Source organism: Peromyscus eremicus, unplaced genomic scaffold, assembly GCF_949786415.1.
Source record: "Peromyscus eremicus unplaced genomic scaffold, PerEre_H2_v1 PerEre#2#unplaced_83, whole genome shotgun sequence".
Lineage (NCBI taxonomy): Eukaryota > Metazoa > Chordata > Mammalia > Rodentia > Cricetidae > Peromyscus > Peromyscus eremicus.
Window position 1 is genome coordinate 297,040 of NW_026734323.1, and position 21,053 is coordinate 318,092.

General features: G+C 41.4%; 1 protein-coding gene across 1 annotated transcript; it reads left to right on the forward strand.

The window, feature by feature from the left end:
* Positions 1–17,453: 17,453 nt before the first annotated feature.
* On the forward strand, positions 17,454–20,241 carry LOC131901439 (olfactory receptor 2L13-like). Its single transcript, XM_059252589.1, has 2 exons — positions 17,454–18,492; positions 20,052–20,241. Exons 1-2 carry the CDS (start codon positions 17,510–17,512, stop codon positions 20,239–20,241), a joined length of 1,173 nt encoding a protein of 390 aa, XP_059108572.1. The 5' UTR covers positions 17,454–17,509.
* Positions 20,242–21,053: the final 812 nt, after the last annotated feature.

Below are 21,053 nucleotides of genomic sequence, written 5' to 3' on the forward strand. Positions count from 1 at the left end.
CATGTGCAACCATAGACCCTTGATTGCAGGGTGAAGAGGGACACATATGCACAAACACATAAACACATAGATACAGAAAGATGGAGGAGAGAGAGAGAGAGAGAGAGAGAGAGGAGAGAGAGTCAGAGAGAGAAACTAAGAGAGGGAAAGGTGATAAAATGTTCTCATTGAGATGACAAATTAATGCATGCAATAGTGTCATCTTAGAGAAGACCAAGAGCAGCAGACATCAGTACCAGGCCTTGCTGCCACATATTAAGATGTGGTACAAAAACTCTCCAGCTGCTACTTGAAGCATCCAGCACACAATGTCTTTCCAGGCAAGTAAAAAAAATAACAGCAATCTCACACTAGCCACTACTTCACAGGATCTCTCCAAATGCATGCTGGGAATTCATGCACTACTGCTTCAATTCCTGAGTTATATGATTCAGGCCACAGGCTCTGATTTTCATTAGGAGGAAGCAGAACAGTCTATGTCCCCATCTCACTCCTGCCCCTGTGTCAGGTTTTGCTTCAGGGAAGCATTTAGAGAAATAGTGTTGGGCAAAGGGACACCGTGAAGGTGCACCCAACCTCCCAGAAGCCCATTTCTTAGACAAAATAAACTAAGGGTGAAATTGTGGAACCAAGACAGTCACCATGGATTTTGAAACAGTAAATACCTGTTGTCCAAGGATCCTTCGGTTACTAAGATGAGGCGATCTCTCAGATCATTCCGTTGAGCGGTCATCACCTGGACCTGAGTGGTCAGGCTCTCCACCTTCTGCTTCACTTGTCTCTTTGTGAGGCTGGTTGGAGTGGGTGGTGGCTCTTTGGAGGCCCCTGTGGGTAGATGAATGTACACAAGTGAACGTGCATTGTGACAAGACATAGAGAATGAACAGGTCACCCTGAGACCTGAGAAGGTGTTTGAGAAAGGATGTAAGCAAGCAATTCAGTGACACCACAAAGAATTTTGCCCTGGACTGAGATGCCCCCGCTGGGCATCTTAGGTCTCCCATCTCTGTGACAGGAGATAGGTGTCTGAGCCAGCTGATTTCCTCTGCTCCTTTAGGACATGTTTTAGGTAACTAAGGAGAGAGCCTCCTCAGGCTTATTAACAGCTCTGTTTTCTGCATTCAACTTGGCTGCAGGGTTCACTAGTCTGTTGCTATCAAAGCCAAGATAAAATTGACACAGTCCACAAGCACTCAGGTCATTAAAAATGCAGAAATATCCTGACAGGTCACTCTAAGCACATTGCAAAAATGGAGAATCCACACAGGGGCAGAATATGGTCACCATCCTCACCAAGACGCCTCAGTGACAAAGGAGGGTGCATAGAGCTGGTGAGATGTAAATAAATGAAGACACTGAGGTTGAAGTACATTGATGACCTGCTTTTTGCTGGTCACAGTTCACTTGAACCTCCTACCCTAATGCTGGCCTTTTTGTCTCCTCTCAACCCCTACCCTCCTGTAGGATTGAAAGGCAAGAGCTCCCAGCACAACAGCTTTGGCCTTACTCGCTCCTGATTTCTGGGACAGACAAATTACTCTTCTGGAATCCTTGAATTTCAGGAGTCATGACAAGCAGGGAAGTCCAGTTGGTTCCCAGAGACTCCTACCTCCTGTGTCCCATTATTGGAAGATTCAGCTCAAGCCCAGGTCCTGCAGGGACATCCCAATTTCCTGCCCACAACTTACTGTACCATCTCCTGGACCATTTCTTTCTTGATCGTTCACATTGGAATGGCTGAAGGCCAGCTTGTGTCTGCCTCTCTCTGGTTTCTCTTCCCTCTCCTTTCTCTCGACCCAATAGAGTCCTGAGTCTTCCCAACATGTTCATGGCTGAACTGTAAGGGCACTGAACCAACTGTCCAAAGGCAGTTGGTGTTGCTACAACACAGGTGACATCAGATAACATTCTAAAGTCTCCAGGATACAATAGAATGTCCAGGCATGAGACACCCCTGATGTCATGGGGAACTGACATTGCCTCCCTGCTAACCAGATCTCCTCATAACTCTTCAGAAGTCAGGTTTCCCATTCTAGGAATCTCTCCTGGGACTCAAGAGAAATGCTTCAGTACCCTTTTGTTCCATAATCAGAGATTGCTCTCTGATTTTTTGGAAATGCCTCAGTACTTCCATGTGGGAATGAAAGTGAGTGTTCATCTCCTATTAAAGTATATGTCCAGAAGTTAACAGTATTATAGACATTGATGTGAGGTATAATTCTCCACAAGTACCTGCATCTCCTTATAATCAAGAAATGATAGACTTAATGATAATGGAAAGGATACTTTTTAAACAACTTCCCAGTATGGAGCCTACAGAAATTACTGCCAGTAGAGAATATGCAGCTTATTTGATTTAAATTGATGACCACGGCAGATTGCATTAGCATGTTACATGGAATCTATAGATAATCACTACCCAGTACATCAGCTTTTAAGAGTTTCTGAAAATGCTCAATGGGTATGACCCAAAATTACATCTAAAAATCCTGTAGAGTTTGCTCTTAGTGATTTTACAGATTGTTCTTCAAAAACACAAGGACCATATATTTTATACACAAATTCTTCACACTCCTCAAAATGGTTAGTACCTTACCCTGACTGTACAGCTCAACAGTCAAAACTTACTATATTCCATTAGTATTTATTAGACATTGCTCAGTAATAGGTTACTTTTAACTCACTTCATTTATGTATTTGCACATGAAGGATATACTAAAAATGGAAACTGGCCAACACTGATAGAAAAGAATTGTTACAAAAGTATTTTAAATTTTAAAAAAATGTAATGAAGAGATGAAAATCTCTAAGCTCTATCTACTTTGTACTCTAACACATTTTATCTCTACATTTCTTTGCTTCTTAATCTCAAAAAATAATATCTTATGATGTAATTTCTTTAACTTTGGATGTGTAAATTCCTGGGGCATGGTTAAAATTTGTAAAATGCATAACAAAAATTAGCTGAAAACTGGTAAAAAAAGGTTATCACTTTTAAAATCTATATATAGGCAGCATGTATAAAAGTTATTATTCCTACTGTCCCCTTTGGTTATTATTGTATCTCCTTTGTAGACTAAATAGGCAATCACTGCTCCTCAAAATATTTTGCTGAAAGGTAGAATTTAATATCATGAGATATCCCTAAGGAAATATAGGTCTACTCAGGATAGAAGAACCTGACTCAAAAGATGTATGTCTAACCACTTATGTATTTGCAAACTGTTCAACATCAGGATTCTGGAAAATTTAAATAAGAATCAAATATGTGATTGATAAATTTGGTATATTTGAAAAATAAGGCTCTTAAATACCTAAGGTCTATTTATGAGAGCAGAATGCACTTGAAAATAATATATCTAGTCTCTTTGTCTTTCCAAACTTTGTTAATCTTTAGCTCTTTGCATAAACTGAGTCATACAAACTGTGATATTCTCTAATGGCATACCCTGAACGAGTAAAAAATAAAATAAAGTTCAATTCTGTGGACTGTATTTATTTAAGTTTTATATTTGAGGCTAAAGGATCTTAAATTAAATCTTCAATCCAAATTTTTAAAACTCAAACTCAACAGGGATAAAATTGTAAAATCCTAATCATAAAAAAAAGCTTCCTTGAAAAATGTTAAACACAGTTAGTTCATACAAGTTAATGATAATCACCTCCTAAATAATAAAATTCTTTAAAGTGTTCTAAAACTATGCTTGTAGTCATAGTAATTACAATTCTATTTCATTTTACAGGGAAAATCTTCAGTTAGAATGCTGTTCATATTTTCAAGATTAGGCCAAAAGCAATGATTAAAAATGAATGAAGTTTGTTTACACAGACCGTTTACCTTGATGACAGACTTTAAGTTGAGAGAAATAAACCCTCATAGTGTGTTTCAGTGGAACTTCTCACTATTCCTTTATTTCAGGGAACTTGCTATGCAATCAGGTAAATAAAAAAATAATAAATTCAATTCTATTAAAACACGGCAGTAATAGTGAACTGCTCGATCATTTGTCACAGAGAACACAGAACAAAGAGCTTGCTCAGGAGAAAAGCTATAAGCAGCCTTGACTCAGGTTGCTGGCAGGAGGCTTAACCAAAGGCTTGATGCCATGAATTGTCTGTTACTGAGACTGTAAGAGCTTTCCCTGCTTATGCCTGGTGCAGTAATGAATGCATCCAATGTGTACAGTGCTAGCAAAAGAAATTTGGTCTTGTCTTTAACATAAACAGTGGAAACATTTTCATTGTATGTCTTTCAGAAATTGAAAGCCAAAACACCACCCATATTTCTTGTATTTGTGATTACTAAAACTTAATTCCTTTAAATTTATATTTTTGTATATCATAAGAACTTAAAACAACGTAAACAGGTTTAGCCAGGTTTAAACATAAGAGTGAATTTTTTAAAAGATTTTTAAAAATATTTCTACTACTACTACTAATAAACTATAATTGGAAGCACTATGATGTTGTTTTGCCATGCTAAGGTTCGTTTGTAAGCATTTATACCCAATCCTAGGAATGGTTACTGGAATATAAAGAGAGGTGTCAAATATGGCCTCTATGATCTGTAAAAATACCATTACAGCAAAATATTAGCAGATACTAATCAAGAGACAGATGAAATGATCAATACCCAAGCAAGGGACCATGACTGGTAGAGTGCACTACTTTATTAAATCTGACTACTATTCACAGTCATGAACACTATACTAGACCTTACTTTGGGAAGCCCATATCAAAGGATTTTTGCAGAGCTCTCACCGAGGCTAATTCATTTCAGAAGACACCAGGTAAACATTCCATCATTAAGATTTTAAGAAAAAATTGTAAGAAAACTTTTCCTGATAGAAGGAGCCCTAACTCTTCCTGTCTGGACCTGAGAAAACAGTAGCTGACATTCTGCTCAGCGGGGATCTGACTTCTTGCACATTTTACCTTGTTCACTGGAGTAATAACACTGCTCCTCTGACCAACACTATCATCTTTGTCTACACAGGGGACAACATCACCTCAATACAGGATTTGGGAAGGCTCTGATCAGTCTGGAGGAGGCAGGAAGTTCCTGAACACTCTGGATATCTACAGTTGCTGGTCTATAACCAGGAACAGTGATTTTTCATTTGATGTCTTTCTTCCACAAGACTTAGTAACAGGTCAAATGATTTTTACCTGTGAAGCACTATGGTGTATCTTTAGTTCTTCTAGTATCAGGTCTCTTGAATAGCTGGGTGAATCACTAGGGGCTTACAGAAAATGGCTATAAAGTAAGCAAAAGAAGTAGAAATAAGAGTTATTTGGGTTTGTAGGAAAGACACCAAATGGCAGAAATGTCTACTGAGGGTGTTCAATGTTCCTAGCTTATTTAAAATTTTCTTTTTCATGTTACTTATAACCATGAAGCATAACAGTGATACTGGGGCAGTGTGAGTCTTAGTTTTTTTATTACTCATATAATTACTCAAACTAGAGTCCCATGGGAAGAAGGAGCCTCAATAAGGAATTGTTTGGATTAAGTTGACTTTGAGTACATCTGTTGGAGATTTATAGATTGTTAATTAGATGGAGGTCTCACCCTAAAGTGTGAAGAACCACTTCATCACTGGGACCTGAACTGTGTAACAGTGAAGAAGCTGGAGCATATGCAGAGGCAAGCAGGCTGCATGGCTGCATTTCCATCTCTCTGCTCTTGACAGTGGATGTGATGTGACTGAGTTCCTGCCTTCATATCCCCCAAAATGGACTACTACCTGGACCTGTGTGCTAAAATCAAGTCTTGTCCTGCTGTGCTTAGGAAATTACTATGTGACACAGGGGTTTGCACAAGTCAGGGAGATGTCAAAGTAATTCATGACATGCTCAACAGCAGTGTATCTGTCCAAAAGCAGGAGATCCTGTTTTTTCCTGAACGCAACATGTGTTTCCCTATCACAGATTTATAAAGAGACACCCATTGACTCAAACAGCATCACCTTGTCAAACAATGGCTCTGGGTAGTGTCTTGCCCTCTCAAGTGCTGTTCTAATTTTTTTTGTTTTGTTTTTCCAAGACAGGGTTTCTCTGTGTAGTTTTGTGCTTTTCTTGGAACCTGCTTTGGAGATCAGGCTGGCCTCGAACTCACAGAGATCAGCCTGCCTCTGCCTCCCAAGTACTGGGATTAAAGCCCTGCGCCATCACCGACCCGCCTAAATTCTTTTCATCTATAAAATAATGCGACATTAATTTCAATATAATGTATTGTTCTATGGGTTTCCTGACTATTAAAATTTGGGGATATGGGGAAATGGATCTGAAATCACAGTCCTAGAGATGAATCTCAACCTTATTCTATGTCCTTCTTTGTAGGTCAGGAGAAGCTCCTTAAAGGACAGATCAAGGAAGCACCTCAGCTGCCAGGTATGCTGAGTGTTAGTAGTAAGTAGCAATGTGTCCACTAATTACCTTAGGCCAGAGATTAACCCTAGGGCTGATGCACACACATGCCTGTGAAGAAATCTTGGTTGCCCTCTAATTCTGAGCTTCTTCAGCAAGATTTCTGGAAACAGATCTTTGACAAACTTCCTTCTTCAGAAATAAATAGAACTACTTATAAGGGAAAAGTCATTTTGATTTTGTCCTTCTCCTAGAACATGTGACAGCCCCTTCTGAGCAACTTCAAAGGGCTATAGAAGGAGGCTAAGGTCTCGGCCCAGGAACTGCAATAACCATAGTTACAGGGACAGAGTGCAGGTCTGAGGAACAGAGTGCAAAAGCCAGAAGTTCAAGGAGGAGACAGCAGGGACACTCATGAAATGCTCTGTTATGTGGTTGCCATTTTAGCCTCTCTGTATGTGAATTTCTTCCACCTAAAGAAAGGAAGGTGGACATGGACCATGGAGATAGGTGCTGCAACCAGGAACAACTTGTAAAATAACGTCTTTCATCATTGGGACTTTTATTGGACACAGAAACAGGTCTTCTTAAACTATAGTCCACAAATTGCTAAAGGATTTTGTTTTTGTTTTGTTTTTTGTTTTTGCTTTTTATTCTTTTTTCCAGCTCCCTGCATTCTCTTTCCTTTACCAGCTTATGCCTTTTGCTTTTGTTATGTGGATTAATTCACACTTAACAAGGCAGGACCCACAGAAGACTCACTCACATGCTCTTCAATGGTTGCATGTATTAAATATGCAGCACACGATAATTCAAATCTTGGCATTAAATCCTTCTTGAGCAAGGATACACACCATGAGTGCGAGCTCTCCTCCTTCCTCTGCTCTATGCCTTCCACTCTCAGCTCAGTCAGGACAAGCCTGTCATCAGGAACAAACTCCCAGAAGAATCCCTCACTGAATATGCACTCATGAATCAGTCACTTCCACATCAAGAACACAGTTCCAAAGGACAGCACTCACAGGAATCGGTCACCATCTCTCTTCCAGTGGGAACTCAGCCCTCAGGGAGGGAACTGAGCCTCACCAACCATTATAAGATTTTCACATGCTACCATGTAACTTCCTAAACTGGGCCATTACTTTCTAAAGCAAAATGGGTATGGCATTGTGCATAATTCACAGGTCATCTGGACCAGAAAGGATACTGACCTCCAGGAAGCAGGAAGGAATAAAGCACAGAGAGAATAGACACTCGTGATACTTAATGGATAGGCAGGATCAAAACTCAGGCTTTCTACCCTTAGTGTAGAATCACTTCTTACTGATTTCAACTTCTGGTGAGGAGTTTAAAAAGAGGGCGAACCACATCTTTCCAAGGTGTTCTACCACCTCCACATGACACAGGACATCATGTCCCACTGAGGACAACCAGGACAGGGAAGGAAAGGCTTCTGCTATTGTTGCTTGAGAGAATCAGAACAGAGGCAGTAGGTATAAATTCATGTCCAGCCACAGGTCCCTTCCCCTAGGGCTAAGAGAGAAGGTGTCACCTTGGATATTCAGGTAGAGTAGTGGACACTTCCAGATCCTAGACACACTGAGTGAGCTGCAGAGAGAAGAGGTGGGTGGCAGTCCAGGGGAGCCCCAAGGAACTACTACTCACCCATGCCCTCAGTGTGCTGTGGCAGAAGGAAGATGCCCTTCAGGCAGAGAATGGGCAGCAGTTGAGGCTGTATCTGTTTCAGTGAAGTAAGCAATTCCTGGAATACATCCTGCCTCTTAGGAGGTTGTACCTGGAGCAGCAGCTACTCTTTGGTGTCCCCAGCTTCCTGCTGCCACTTGCCTGGGCTCAGAGTGACCACTGACTTGAAGCATGGCCTCCAGCTTGGTCATGACCTGGGCCAGGGTCTGAGGCCAAATGCCTAGCAGGTCCTGGTGCTGAGTCTCTATACTGTCTGACCAACCTGCCTCACCTTGTCCGGCTCTGTGGGATGGCATCAGGGCTTTCAGAGACCTTGGTGCTGTGGGCTGAAATGGGTGGCTTCTTAGGGTACTGATAGGCCCCAGACAACAGGGGCCATGGACTGGAGTCTATGGGCCTGGGTCTCCAGAATTCCAGTGGTGCTCAACATGTACACCCTGGGATCCCAGGCATAGCCAAGATGACTGAAAAGGAAGAAAGATTGGAAGAGGAGGAGGAGGTGCAGAAGACAGAAGGGACCCTGGTGGGGATGGTAGCCAGGTGGGCCTTAATGAGCAAAATCTTATTTAAAAACATATGATAATGTATAATATAGAGCAGCAACAGTAAAATGATGTTTAGAATGATTTATTTTGAGTGTAAGATGCAAGGGTCATCTCCTTATTTTCTTGGCTGCCTATAGTGGGTGAGGTTTAAACTCTGTTCATCCCAAATGTCAGCCTACTCACTGGTTGAATTGGCATAGCTCTAACTATCACTATTCCCAGAACACTGTACAAATTAGGCAGGATTCTGTGTTAGACCTGTGCTTGACCAACACAGCTCTCCCTTACCACACACAGCAATAACTTCATATATTGTCTTGTTGGAGAAAATGAAGTCTCTTCAATGATCTATCTTGAATTGTTGTCATGGTTTTTTTTAACTTTTAAAATGCTTCATTTATTAAATTCAAAATGTGGTATGAAAAATGAATAACATAAATTAAGAAGTACACTTTCTTGAGTACTTGCTAGATATCAATTCATACATATATATCATATATGTAATAAAATTACACACACACACACATACACACACACACACATACACACACATTTTTGTTGTTCTTGGAACAACCTTGCCATGATCTAATATTTGAAGAGGTTCCTCAGCTGTGGTGGGGCTAATTCATATTTCCAGAGAACTGGGCTTGTAGGTTTCAATAGCTTTTCAGAGCAGCAAATCCAAAGAGATACTCGGGACATTTCTGTTACACCTGAAGCTTTGCTGTACTGTTGTGAATTCTGCATGAAATGGCTAAACAAGAAGTACAGAAGCAGCTGCAGGGTGTGTGTCAATGGCTGACTAAGGCAAGCCTAACTTTTTTGTTGTTGTTTGGTATTTTTTTTTAATTTTTATTTTGCAATACAATTAAGTTCTACATATCAGCCACAGATTCCCTTATTCTCCCCCCTCCCGCCCCCCTCACCTTCCCCCTAGCCCGCCCCCCATTCCAATCTCCTCCAGGGCAAAGCCTTCCCACAGACTGAGATCAACCTGGTGGACTCAGTCCAGGTAGGTCCAGTCCCCTCCTCCCAGGCTGAGCCAAGGGACCCTGCATAGGCCCCAGGTTTCAAACAGCCAACTCATGCAATGAGCACAGGACCCGGTGCCACTGCCTGGATGCCTCCCAAACAGATCAGGCCAATTAACTGTCTCACCCACTCAGAGGGCCTGATCCAGTTGGTGACCCCTCAGCCATTGGTTCATATTTCATGTGTTTCCGTTTGTTTGGCTATTTGTCTCTGTGCTTTATCCGACCTTGGTCTCAACAATTCTCTCTCATATAAACCCTCCTCATTCTCGCTAATTGGACTCCCAGAGATCCACCTGGGGCCTAGTCATGGTTCTCTGCATCCAGATCCCTCAGTAGTTGGATGAGGTTTCTAGCATGACAATTAGGGTGTTTGGCCATCCCGTCACCAGAGTAGGTCAGTTCGGACTGTCTCTCGACCATTGCCAGCAGTCTGTTGTGGGGGTATCTTTGTGGATTTCTGTGGGCCTCTCTAGCACTTTGTTTCTTCCTATTCTCATGTGGTCTTCATTTACCATGGTCTCCTATTCCTTGTTCTCCCTCTCTGTTGTTGATCCAGCTGGGATCTCCCACTCACCCAACTCTCTTTTCCTCGACCCTCGCCCTTCACTACCCCCACTCATGTCCAGGCTGTTCATGTAGATCTCATTCCATTTCTCTGTCATTGGGCGATCCCTGTGTCTTTCTTGGGGTCCTGTTTTCCAGGTAGCCTGCCTGGTGTTGTGAGTAGCAGTCCAGTCATCCTTGTTCCACATCTAGTATCCTGTTATGAGTGAGTACATACCATGTTTGTCTTTCTGAGTCTGGGATACCTCACTCAGGATGATTTTTTCTAGATCCATCCATTCGTCTGCAAACCTCATGATGTCATTGTTTTTCTCTGCTGAGTAGTATTCCATTGTGTATATGTACCACATTTTGTTTATCCATTCTTCAGTTGAAGGGCATCTAGGTTGTTTCCATGTTCTGGCTATTACAAACAATGCTGATATGAACATAGCTGAACAAGTGCTCTTGTGGTGTGGTTGAGCATTCCTTGGGTATATGCTCAAGAGTGGTATAGCTGGATCTTGGGGGAGATGGATTCCCAATTTTCTAAGAAATCGCCATATTGATTTCTAAAGTGGTTGTACAAGCTTGCATTCCCACCAGCAGTGGAGGAGAGTTCCCCTAGCTCCACATCCTCTCCAGCATAAGGTGTCTTCAGTGTTTTTGATCTTAGCCATTCTGACAGGCGTAAGGTGGTATCTCAGAGTTGTTTTGATTTGCATTTCCCTGATGATTAGGGATGTTGAGCAATTCCTTAAATGTCTTTCAGCCATTTGAGTTTCCTCTGTTGAGAATTCTCTGTTTAGTTCTATAGCCCATTTCTTAATTGGACTGTTGGGCATTTTGATGTCTAATTTCTTGAGTTCCTTATATATTCTGGATATCAGTCCTCTGTCAGATGTGGGATTGGTGAATATGTTTTCCCATTCTGTAGGCTGTCGCTTTGCTTTGTTGACCGTATCCTTTGCCCTACAAAAGTTTCTCAGTTTCAAGAGGTCCCATTGATTGATTGTTTCTCTCAGTGTCTGTGCTACTGGTGTTCTATTTAGAAAGTGGTCTCCTATGCCAATGTGTTCAAGACTACTTCCTACTTTCTCTTCTAGCAGGTTCAGAGTAGCTGGATTTATGTTGAGGTCCTTGATCCACTTGGACTTAAGTTTTGTGCACGGTGATAGATATGGATCTATTTGCAGCCTTCTACATGTTGATATCCAGTTTTGCCAGCACCATTTGATGAAGATGCTTTCTTTTTTCCATTGTGCACTTTTGGCTTCTTTGTCAAAAATTATTTGTTCATAGGTGTGTGGATTAATGTCAGGGTCTTCAATTCGATTCCATTGGTCCACATGTCGGTTTTTATGCCAGTACCAAGCTGTTTTTATTACTGTAGCTCTATAGTACAGCTTGAAGTCAGGGATCGTGATGCCTCCAGGGGTTGTTTTATTGTACAGGATTCTTTTGGCTATCCTGGGTTTTTGTTTTTCCATATGAAGTTGAGTATTATTCTTTCCAGGTCTGTGAAGAATTGTGTTGGTATTTTGATGGGGATTGCATTGAATCTGTAGATTGCTTTTGGTAAGATTGCCATTTTTACTATGTTAGTTCTGCCTATCCATGAGCATGGGAGATCTTTCCATTTTCTGACATCTTCTTCAATTTCTTTTTTCAGGGACTTAAAGTTCTTGTCATATAGGTCCTTCACTTGCTTGGTTAGTGTTACCCCAAGGTATTTTATGTCATTTGTGGCTATAGTAAAGGGTGATGTATCTCTGATTTCCTTCTCTGCTTTTTTGTCCATTGTATATAGGAGGGCTACTGATTTTTTTGAGTTGATCTTGTATCGTGCTATGCTGCTGAAGGTGTTTATAAGTTGTATCAGTTCCTTGGTGGAATCTTTGGGGTTGCTCAAGTATACTATCATGTCATCTGCAAATAGGGAAAGCTTGACTTCTTCCTTTCCAATTTGTATCCCCTTAATCTCCTTATGTTGTCTTATTGCTCTGGCTAGAACTTCAAGTACTATATTGAATAAGTTTGGGGAGAGCGGACAGCCTTGCCTCGTTCCTGATTTTAGTGGAATTGCTTTGAGTTTCTCTCCATTTAATTTGATGTTGGCTGTTGGCTTGCTGTAAATTGCCTTTATTATGTTTAGGTATGTTCCCTGTATTCCTGATTGCTCCAAGACCTTTATCATGAAGGGGTGTTGGATTTTGTCAAATGCCTTTTCAGCATCTAGTGAGATGATCATGTGTTTTTTTTTCTTTGAGTTTGTTTATATGGTGTATCACATTGACAGACTTTGTATGTTGAACCATCCTTGCATCCCTGGAATGAATCCTACTTGATCATGGTGGATAATTGTTTTGATGTGTTCTTGGAGTCTGTTTGCCAGTATTTTATTGAGTATTTTTGCATCAATGTTCATGAGGGAGATCGGTCTGTAGTTCTCTTTCTTTGTTGTATCCTTGTTTGGTTTGGGAATCAGGGTAATTGTAGCCTCATAGAAGGAGTTTGGTAATGTTCCTTCTGTTTCTATTGTATGGAACAATTTAGAGAGTATTGGTATTAACTCTTCTTTGAAGATCTGGTAGAATTCTGCACTGAAACCATCTGGTCCTGGGCTTTTTTTTGGTTGGGAGACTTTTAATGACTGTTTCTATTTCGTTAGGGGTTATTGGACTATTTAAATAGTTTATCTGGTCTTGATTTAATTTAGGTATGTGGTACCTATCCAGAAAATTATCCATTTCTTTTAGGTTTTCCAGTTTTGTGGAATAGAGGTTTTTGAAGTATGACCTGATGGTTCTCTGGATTTCCTCAATGTCTGTTGTTATGTCCCCCTTTTCATTTCTGATTTTGTTGATTTGGATGCTCTCTCTCTGTCTTTTGGTTAGTTTGGATAAGGGCTTGTCTATCTTGTTGATTTTCTCAAAGAACCAACTCTTTGTTTCATTAATTTTTTGTATTGTTCTCTTTGTTTCTATTTTATTGATTTCAGCTCTCACTTTGATAATTTCCTGGCATCTATTTTTCCTGGGAGACTTTGCTTCTTCCTGTTCTAGAACTTTCAGGTGTGCTGTTAAGTCACTAGTGTGAGATTTCTCCAGCTTATTTATGTGGGCGTTTAGTGCTATGAATTTCCCTCTTAGTACTGCTTTCATAGTGTCCCATAGGTTTGGATATGTGGTGTCTTCATTTTTGTTGATCTCTAGGAAGTCTTTAATTTCTTTCTTTATTTCTTCCTTAACCCATTGGTGATTCAGTTGGGTATTGTTCAGTTTCCATGAGATTGTAGGTTTTCTGTAGTTTTTGTTGTTGTTGAAATCGAACTTTAGACCATGGTGGTCTGGTAGAACACAGGAGGTTATTCCAATTGTTTTCTATCTGTTTAGATTTGTTTTGTGACCAAGTATGTGGTCGATTTTAGAGAAGGTTCCATGGGGTGCTGAGAAGAAGGTATATTCTTTTTTGTTAGGATGGAATGTTCTGTAGATATCGATTAAGTCCATTTGAGTCATGACATCAATTAAGTCCTTTATTTCTCTGTTAAGTTTCGATTTGAGGGATCTGTCCAGTGGTGAAAGTGGGGTGTTGAGGTCTCCCACTATTAATGTGTGGGGTTTTATATGTGATTTAAGCTTTAATAATGTTTCTTTTACATATGTGGGTGCCCTTGTGTTTGGGGCATAAATGTTCAGAATTGAGACTTCATCTTGGTGGATCTTTCCTGTGATGAGTATGTAATGCCCTTCTTGATCTCTTTTGATTGATTTTAGTTTGAAGTCTATTTTGCTGGATATCAGGATGGCTATACCCGCTTGTTTCTTAAGACCATTTGATTGGAAAGTCTTTTCCCAGCTTTTTATTTTTAGGTAGTGTCTATCTTTGAATTTGAGATGTGTTTCTTGTATGCAGCAGAAAGATGGGTCCTGCTTTCGTATCCATTCTCTAAGCCTATGTCTTTTTATAGGTGAATTAAGTCCATTGATTTTGAGGGATATTAATGTCCAGTGATTGTTCATTCCTGTTATTTTTTGGTGGTGATGTGTGTGTACTTTTCTTCGTTGGGGTTTACTGCTGTGGCTTTATCTATTGCCTGTGTTTTCGAGGTTGTATCTGACTTCCTTAGGTTGGAATTTTCCTTCTAGTGCTTTCTGTAGGGCTGGGTTTGTGGATAAATATTGTTTAAGTCTGGCTTTGTCATGGAATGTCTTGTTCACTCCATCTATGATGATTGAAAGTTTTGCTGGGTATATTAGTCTAGGCTGACATCCATGGTCTCTTAGTGTCTGCATTACATCTGTCCAGGACCTTCTGGCTTTCAAAGTCTCTATTGAGAGATCGGGTGTTATTCTGATAGGTTTGCCTTTATATGTCACTTGGCCTTTTTCCTTTGCTGCTCTTAATATTCTTTCTTTATTCTGTACATTTAATTGTTTAATTATTATGTGGCGAGGGGACTTTTTTGGGGGGTCTAGTCTGTTTGGTGTTCTATAGGCTTCCTGTATCTTCATAGGCATTTCCTTCTTTAAGTTGGGAAAGTTTTCTTCTATGATCTTGTTGAATATATTTTCTGTGCCCTTGAGTTGGTATTCTTCTCCTTCTTCTACCCCTATTATTCGTAGGTTTGGTCTTTTCATTGTGTCCCAAATTTCTTGGACATTTTGGTTCATGACTTTGTTGACTTTAGTGTTTTCTTTGACTGATGAAACTATTTCTTCTATTGTATCTTCAACGCTAGAGATTCTCTCTTCCATCTCTTGCATTCTGTTGATTATGCTTGCATCTAAAGTTCCCAATCGTTTTCTCAGATTTTCTATTTCCAGCATTCCCTCTGTTTGTGTCTTCTTCATTTTTTCTATTTCCCTTTTCAGGTCTTGGACTGTTTCCTTCATTTGTTTCATTGATTTTTCTTGATTTTCTTTCAGTATTTTATTGTTCTCTTCCAGGACCTTTTTGATTTCTTCTAATTTGTTTGCCCTTTCCTCTAGTTGTTTACAGCGTTCTTCACATTTTTTTGTCTTTTCCTCTACACGAGCCTCTAGCTTCTTCATGATGACATTCATAAGGCTATTTTCTTCTGCTTCTTCCAATTTCTGATGTTCAGGTCTAGGTGTTGGAGGATGGCTAGGGCCTGGTGATGGTGTATTGCTATTCATTTTGTTGTATGTGTTTCTGCCTTGACGTCTGCCCATCTCCTTGTGGTTCGTTCTTGGCCTTATCCGCACACTTGGTTCAGACAGAGCTGACAGATTCAGGAAGTCTCTCTCTCTTGTCCAGATGGGAGCTCTCTTGTCCAAATTGGAAGTCCGGGGCAGGATGGGAGCTCTTGTTCAGAAGGGAAGTCCGGGGGAGGATGGGTGCTCTCCTCTCTCTCTCTCTCTCTCTCTCTCTCTCTCTCTCTCTCTCTTTCTCTCTCTCTCTCTCTCTCTCTCTCTCTCTCTCTCTCTCTCTCCTCCAGATGGGAAATCCGGGGCAAGATGGGAGCTGGGGGCTGGCCTCTAAGTCTCAGGAAGAGGCTTGGGGCTCAGGCAGATGGGGGTGTGGGCAGGGCGTGGAGACTGCAGGGTCTGCCATGGGTCTTGGAGAAGGGTATCCTTCCCAGTGGGGCTAGAAGGGAACGTGCCCTGTGACCAGAACCTAGGGCCAAGTTGGGCAGGTCTTCCCGGAGAGGCTGGTGCCCAGGGATGGGGTCGGGGGCAAGCTAGGGCACTCACCTGTGCTTCAGAAGGGAAGTCTGGGGTAAGATGGGAGCTGGGGGCCGGTCTCTAAGTCTCAGGAAGAGGCTTGGGGCTCAGGCGGATGGGCGTGGGGGCAGGGCGTGGAGACTGCAGGGTCTGCCAGGGGTCTTAGAGAAGGGGATCCTTCCCAGTGGGGCTAGAAGGGAACCTGCCCTGTGACCAGAACCTGGGGCCAAGTTGGGCAGGTCTTCCCCGGAGTGGCTGGTGCCCACGGATGGGGTTGGGGGCAAGTTATGGGACTCACCTGTGCTTCAGAAGGGAAGTTCGGGGCAAAATGGGAGCTGGGAGCTGGGGGCCAGCCACTAAGTCTCAGGAAGAGGCTTGGGGCTCAGGCGGATGGGGATGGGGGCAGGGCGTGGAGACTGCAGGGTCTGCCAGGGGTCTTGGAGAAGGGGATCCTTCCCGGTGGGGCTAGAAGGGAACCTGCCCTGTGACCAGAACCTGGGGCCAAGTTGGGCAGGTCTTCCCTGGTTTCTGTCATGGTTTTTTTTATCGTGACAATAGGAACTCCTTGACAACAGATTTCCCATTTCCATAATAGCTTTTACTACATTTACTATTTATACTTATTATGTTAGTAACAACTAAATGACATTTTGTGGGGTGTTTTTTGTTCTACTTATTCATAGTTAATACTTTCTTAAATATTGACAGAAGAGGAAATACTGATAACTACGAAGTTGGTACTTCCCTTTTACATGGAAACTTGTCATTATGAAGGCTTTAAAAGATTGTAAGAGTTTTTGGCCAAACACCCTAACTGTCATGATAGAACTCTCATCCAGTGACTGGTGGAAGCAGATGCAGAGATCCACAGCCAAGCCCCAGGTGGAGCTCCAGGAGTCCAACAGGCGAGAGGGAGCAGGGATTATATGAGCCAGAGATATCAAGACCATGATGGAAAAAGCACAGGGAGAATTAGCCCAACTAGCAGAAACACATGAACTGTGAACCAATAGCTGAGAAGCCCCCATGGAACTGGACCAGGCCCTCTGACTAAGTGAGACAGTTGATGAGCTTGAACTCTTTAGGAGGCCCCCAGGCAGTGGGACCAGGAACTCTCCTTAGTGCATGAGCTGGCTTTTTGGAACCTGGGACCTAATCTGAGACACTTTGCTCAGCCTTGGTGCAGGGAGGCAGGGCCTGGACCTGCCTCAACTGAATCTACCAGGCTGGGCTGAGTCCTCAGGGGAGAACTTGCCTTGGAGGAGGTGGTAATAGGGGGTGGATTGGGTGGGGGGAAGCCTGGGGGATGAGAGAAGGGAAGACAGGGGAATACGTGGCTGATATGTAAAATTAAATTAATTATAAAATAAAAATATTTGTTAAAAAGTAAAATAAAATGACCATACAGGTATCTCTGAACTGAGAACTTGGCCAGAGGCAAGGGGGAAGGAACATTTAGTTCAGATTTCAAAATAAATTCAACAGAAGGGTGGTACTGGTTGTAAGAACAATTCAGTGCAAGCTTTCATTCCAAGCCAGTTCCTCTTTATTCTCCTGATCTACTTTATATAAGTGCATTTTACTTTCAGGTCACTTTTGAAGAAAGAGAAAGCAATACATTTTCATGGAGAAATGGATTCAGAGCTCACGTGATTTCATTTTGTTAGGATTATTACCACAAAATCACACAGGCCTACTGCTTTTGTTGCTCATCATCTCCATATTCTCTGTGGTCTTGCTTGACAACTCAGCAATGATCCACCTCATTCGTGTGGATCCCAAGCTCCACACCTCCATGTACTTTCTGCTCAGTCAGCTCTCTCTCATGGACCTGATGCATATCTCTACCACTGTTCCCAAGCTGGCATTCAACTTCCTCTCTGGCCAGAAAAGCATTACCTTACTGGGCTGTAGAGTGCAATCCTTTTTCTTTCTGAACATGTCAGGTTCTGAGGGCTTGTTCCTGGCCTCCATGTTCTATGACCATTTCGTGGCCATCTGCCACCCTCTTCATTATCCTATTCCCATGAGCAAAATGATGTGTCTGGAGACGATTATAAGATCTTGGACACTGGGCTCCATTAACTCCTTATCACACACAGTCTATCTCCTTCACGTTCCTTACTTCCATTCTAGGTCCATTAACCACTTATTCTGGGATGTCCCTGCCATGTTGCCCCAGGCCTGTATGGACACTTGGGTTTATGAGTACATGGTATTTGTGAGTACAAGCCTTTTTTTTCTACTTCCTTTCCTTGGCATCACAGCTTCCTGCGGATGGGTCCTTTTTGCTGTTTTCCATATGCGCTCAAAAGAAGGAAAGAAAAAGGCCTTCACCACATGTTCAACTCACGTAACTGTGGTGACATTTTACTATGCACCATTTGTCTACACTTACCTTCATCCCAGGAGTCTCCATTCCCCCACAGAAGATAAGATTCTGGCTGTCTTCTACACTATCCTCACCCCTGTGCTCAACCACATCATTTACACCCTGAGGAATATGGAGGACCTGGGGGCAATGACAAGAGTCTCTGGGACATTCTCTTTCACAAAAACTTTATCATTTCCTCTCTACTCATATTTCAGTCCCTGGAGAATGACAGAGTAGTGTTGCCTATTGGAAATGTAATGTGTCCCCCACACATGTCATACCTTTCCGATGACTTATTACTGGTTAAGATTAAATAGTACGTTCATTATTACATAGTATAGCAATTATTCACATTGTTAAATCACAACATTATAGTCAATTATATCAATAACAGAAATTTGGCAATTACTAGTCTAACATAATATGACACATTATAACTTATGACTGTAAATATTACTGTAAAATGATATTGTATGCTGATATTAACTTGTTTCTACAAAATTAGCATAATTAATTGCTTTGATTATATGTTTTGCTTTCATTCTTTTCATTATTAAAAGTTTATGTATATTGAATATTTAAAAAGATTGTCAGAGTTTTTAATGATTATGATTTGTAAAAAAAATTCTGAGAATTTATCTATATCAAACTTTTAAAGTGACAATTATTCTAATCTTTAAAACAGCACTTGGGGTAACTTCATTTTCTCATTCAATAAATAGACTGTGAGTAGTCACTTACTGCATGCTAGCCCATTACCTAACCAATGAGGTTACAGTGGTAAGTAGACAAACACCTACAGGAATTGAAGTATACATAAATTACAATAAATGAGACAGGGACACAGATAGACGTATAGTAGTTAGAGGACAAAAAGCAAATTTTCTGGACTGTAGGGGAAGATGGAAGGATCTTAAGCAAGTAGGACCAAGTGGGAGAAGCTGAGAGCATGGTATATAAGGAAAATAAAGGAAATATAAGAAAAGCCTTGTTCAGCCTTGCTGCATGGGGGAGGGGCTTAGTAGTGCCTCAACTGAATGTGCGAGGCTCTGCTTACTCCCCATGGGAGGAGCCCTGACACTTTTCGAGGAGGGAATGGGGAGGGTGGGTCGAGGAGAACCTGGGGGAGAAGCAGAAGGAGGGATGAGACAGGGATCTATGGTTGGCATGTAAAAGGAATAAAAAAAAATGTCTTTAGAAAAAGACTTAAAAAAAAAGAAAAGAAAAGCCAGACAAAAAAGATTCAAGAACAGGAAGATGCTGGAGTGTTCAGTGTCACTTCCCTGCAGGGACAGGGACAGAAAAATCCAAGTTCAAGTCAGAGATGAAACAGGAGCCAGATCTATCTGTGTCAGGAGACACTGGCAGGTACTGTGAGTGGAAGTGCAGGCCAGCGGGTTCTTGGTGAGGAACAGAAGTCTGACTTCTGTATGAATGAATTTCTCTAACCACAGGCCAAGGCAATGGGCTTCCCTCACATTTGCCAGCTGTGATGATTGTATTTGTATAACACTGCTTTCCATGTAAGTAGAAATGTAATCCAACTAGGTAAATGATTGAGATACTGAGAAATACCTGCCTATGGCCTTGAGCATAAACCCATCACAATAAAATATGTTCATCATGAATGTTAGCCCAAAAGAGAATTTGTTTTGTAAGTCAAACATTATTATCTATTTTCAACACATGTCACAGTCTTATTCTTTTCTCCTGTCTCCTTGATAACAGAATCCTAGCTCTTAGTATGCCCACTGTGTCTTTGTAGAGTGGGTTCATTTACCTTGTGCTACAGCAGCAGTAACAACAGCTGTAAACACATGCAGCAGAAGCAGGTGCAGCAGAGGTTGGAGCCTCTGGAGAGGAAGCAGAAGCATGAGAAGCAGAAACAGCAGAAGCAAGGGCAACAGCAACAGATGTGGAAGTGGAAACAGAGTCAGAAGCAACAGTTGAAGTGTTTCTGTGACCAGAGTTCTCCAGTGTGACCTCTGGTTCCTGGAGTCAGTACTTATTCTCTTCTTGAGCCTTTAAGGACAATTTGAGATGTGTTATTTTTCATAAAAAGGAAATGTTACATTTTCATTAATTTTATCACTTGTCAATGCCATGGTCTTGATTTTAGTCCACAAATATCTGTGTATTCCTTTCAATTTTATTGTTAGAGACCACTAACATTTTTTAACCTCTGCTTCATTTCTACTTGAGTAAAAGACACATGGTTTCATAAATCACCAAAGCAGATATGACCAACTGGCTTTAAAAATATCTGCACTTTTTTAACTAACACATTCATTTCCAGCATGATGGGAAGACATATACAAAAGGTCAAAATATGTCCTCTCTAGTCTGCATGACCTGGTTGTTGAACAGCCAGATTGAGAGAATGTGACAATGAAGGGCTTCTAGAAGGAAAGGAACCTCTCCCTTCTGCATTCCATTTATCCTTTCCCATAGCCTTTCACAATTGCCCATTGGGATCCTGGGATAGCAAGAGTGAAGGTGAACTCAAAATATATGAACAAAGTGTGTCACCAGCTGCTGAGCTGCAAGTATGGATTCTGCCGATGCCTTCTGGCTTCTCCCTCCTTTTCCATGACTGTTAAACTTGTGAGATGTAGACTAATGGCCTGCTCCAGCAACATCATCTGCTTTGAGTAGGAATATTGTGAACAAAGCCTCAAGAATTCCTTCAAAGCTCTGAAATGGTGCTACCCATCCATTTATGTCACAAAACAGTTGATAGAATTTCCACAAGGCTGACTGACACAGGTTACCCAAAAACCCTTTCTACCTGCTA

Coding starts and splice junctions, on each gene's coding strand:
- LOC131901439 (XM_059252589.1), top strand. CDS start 17,510: ATGGAGAAATGGATTCAGAGCTCACGTGATTTCATTTTGTTAGGATTA. Junction 18,493..20,051: donor AGTCCCTGGAGAATGACAGA/GTAGTGTTGCCT, acceptor CTTGTGCTACAG/CAGCAGTAACAACAGCTGTA.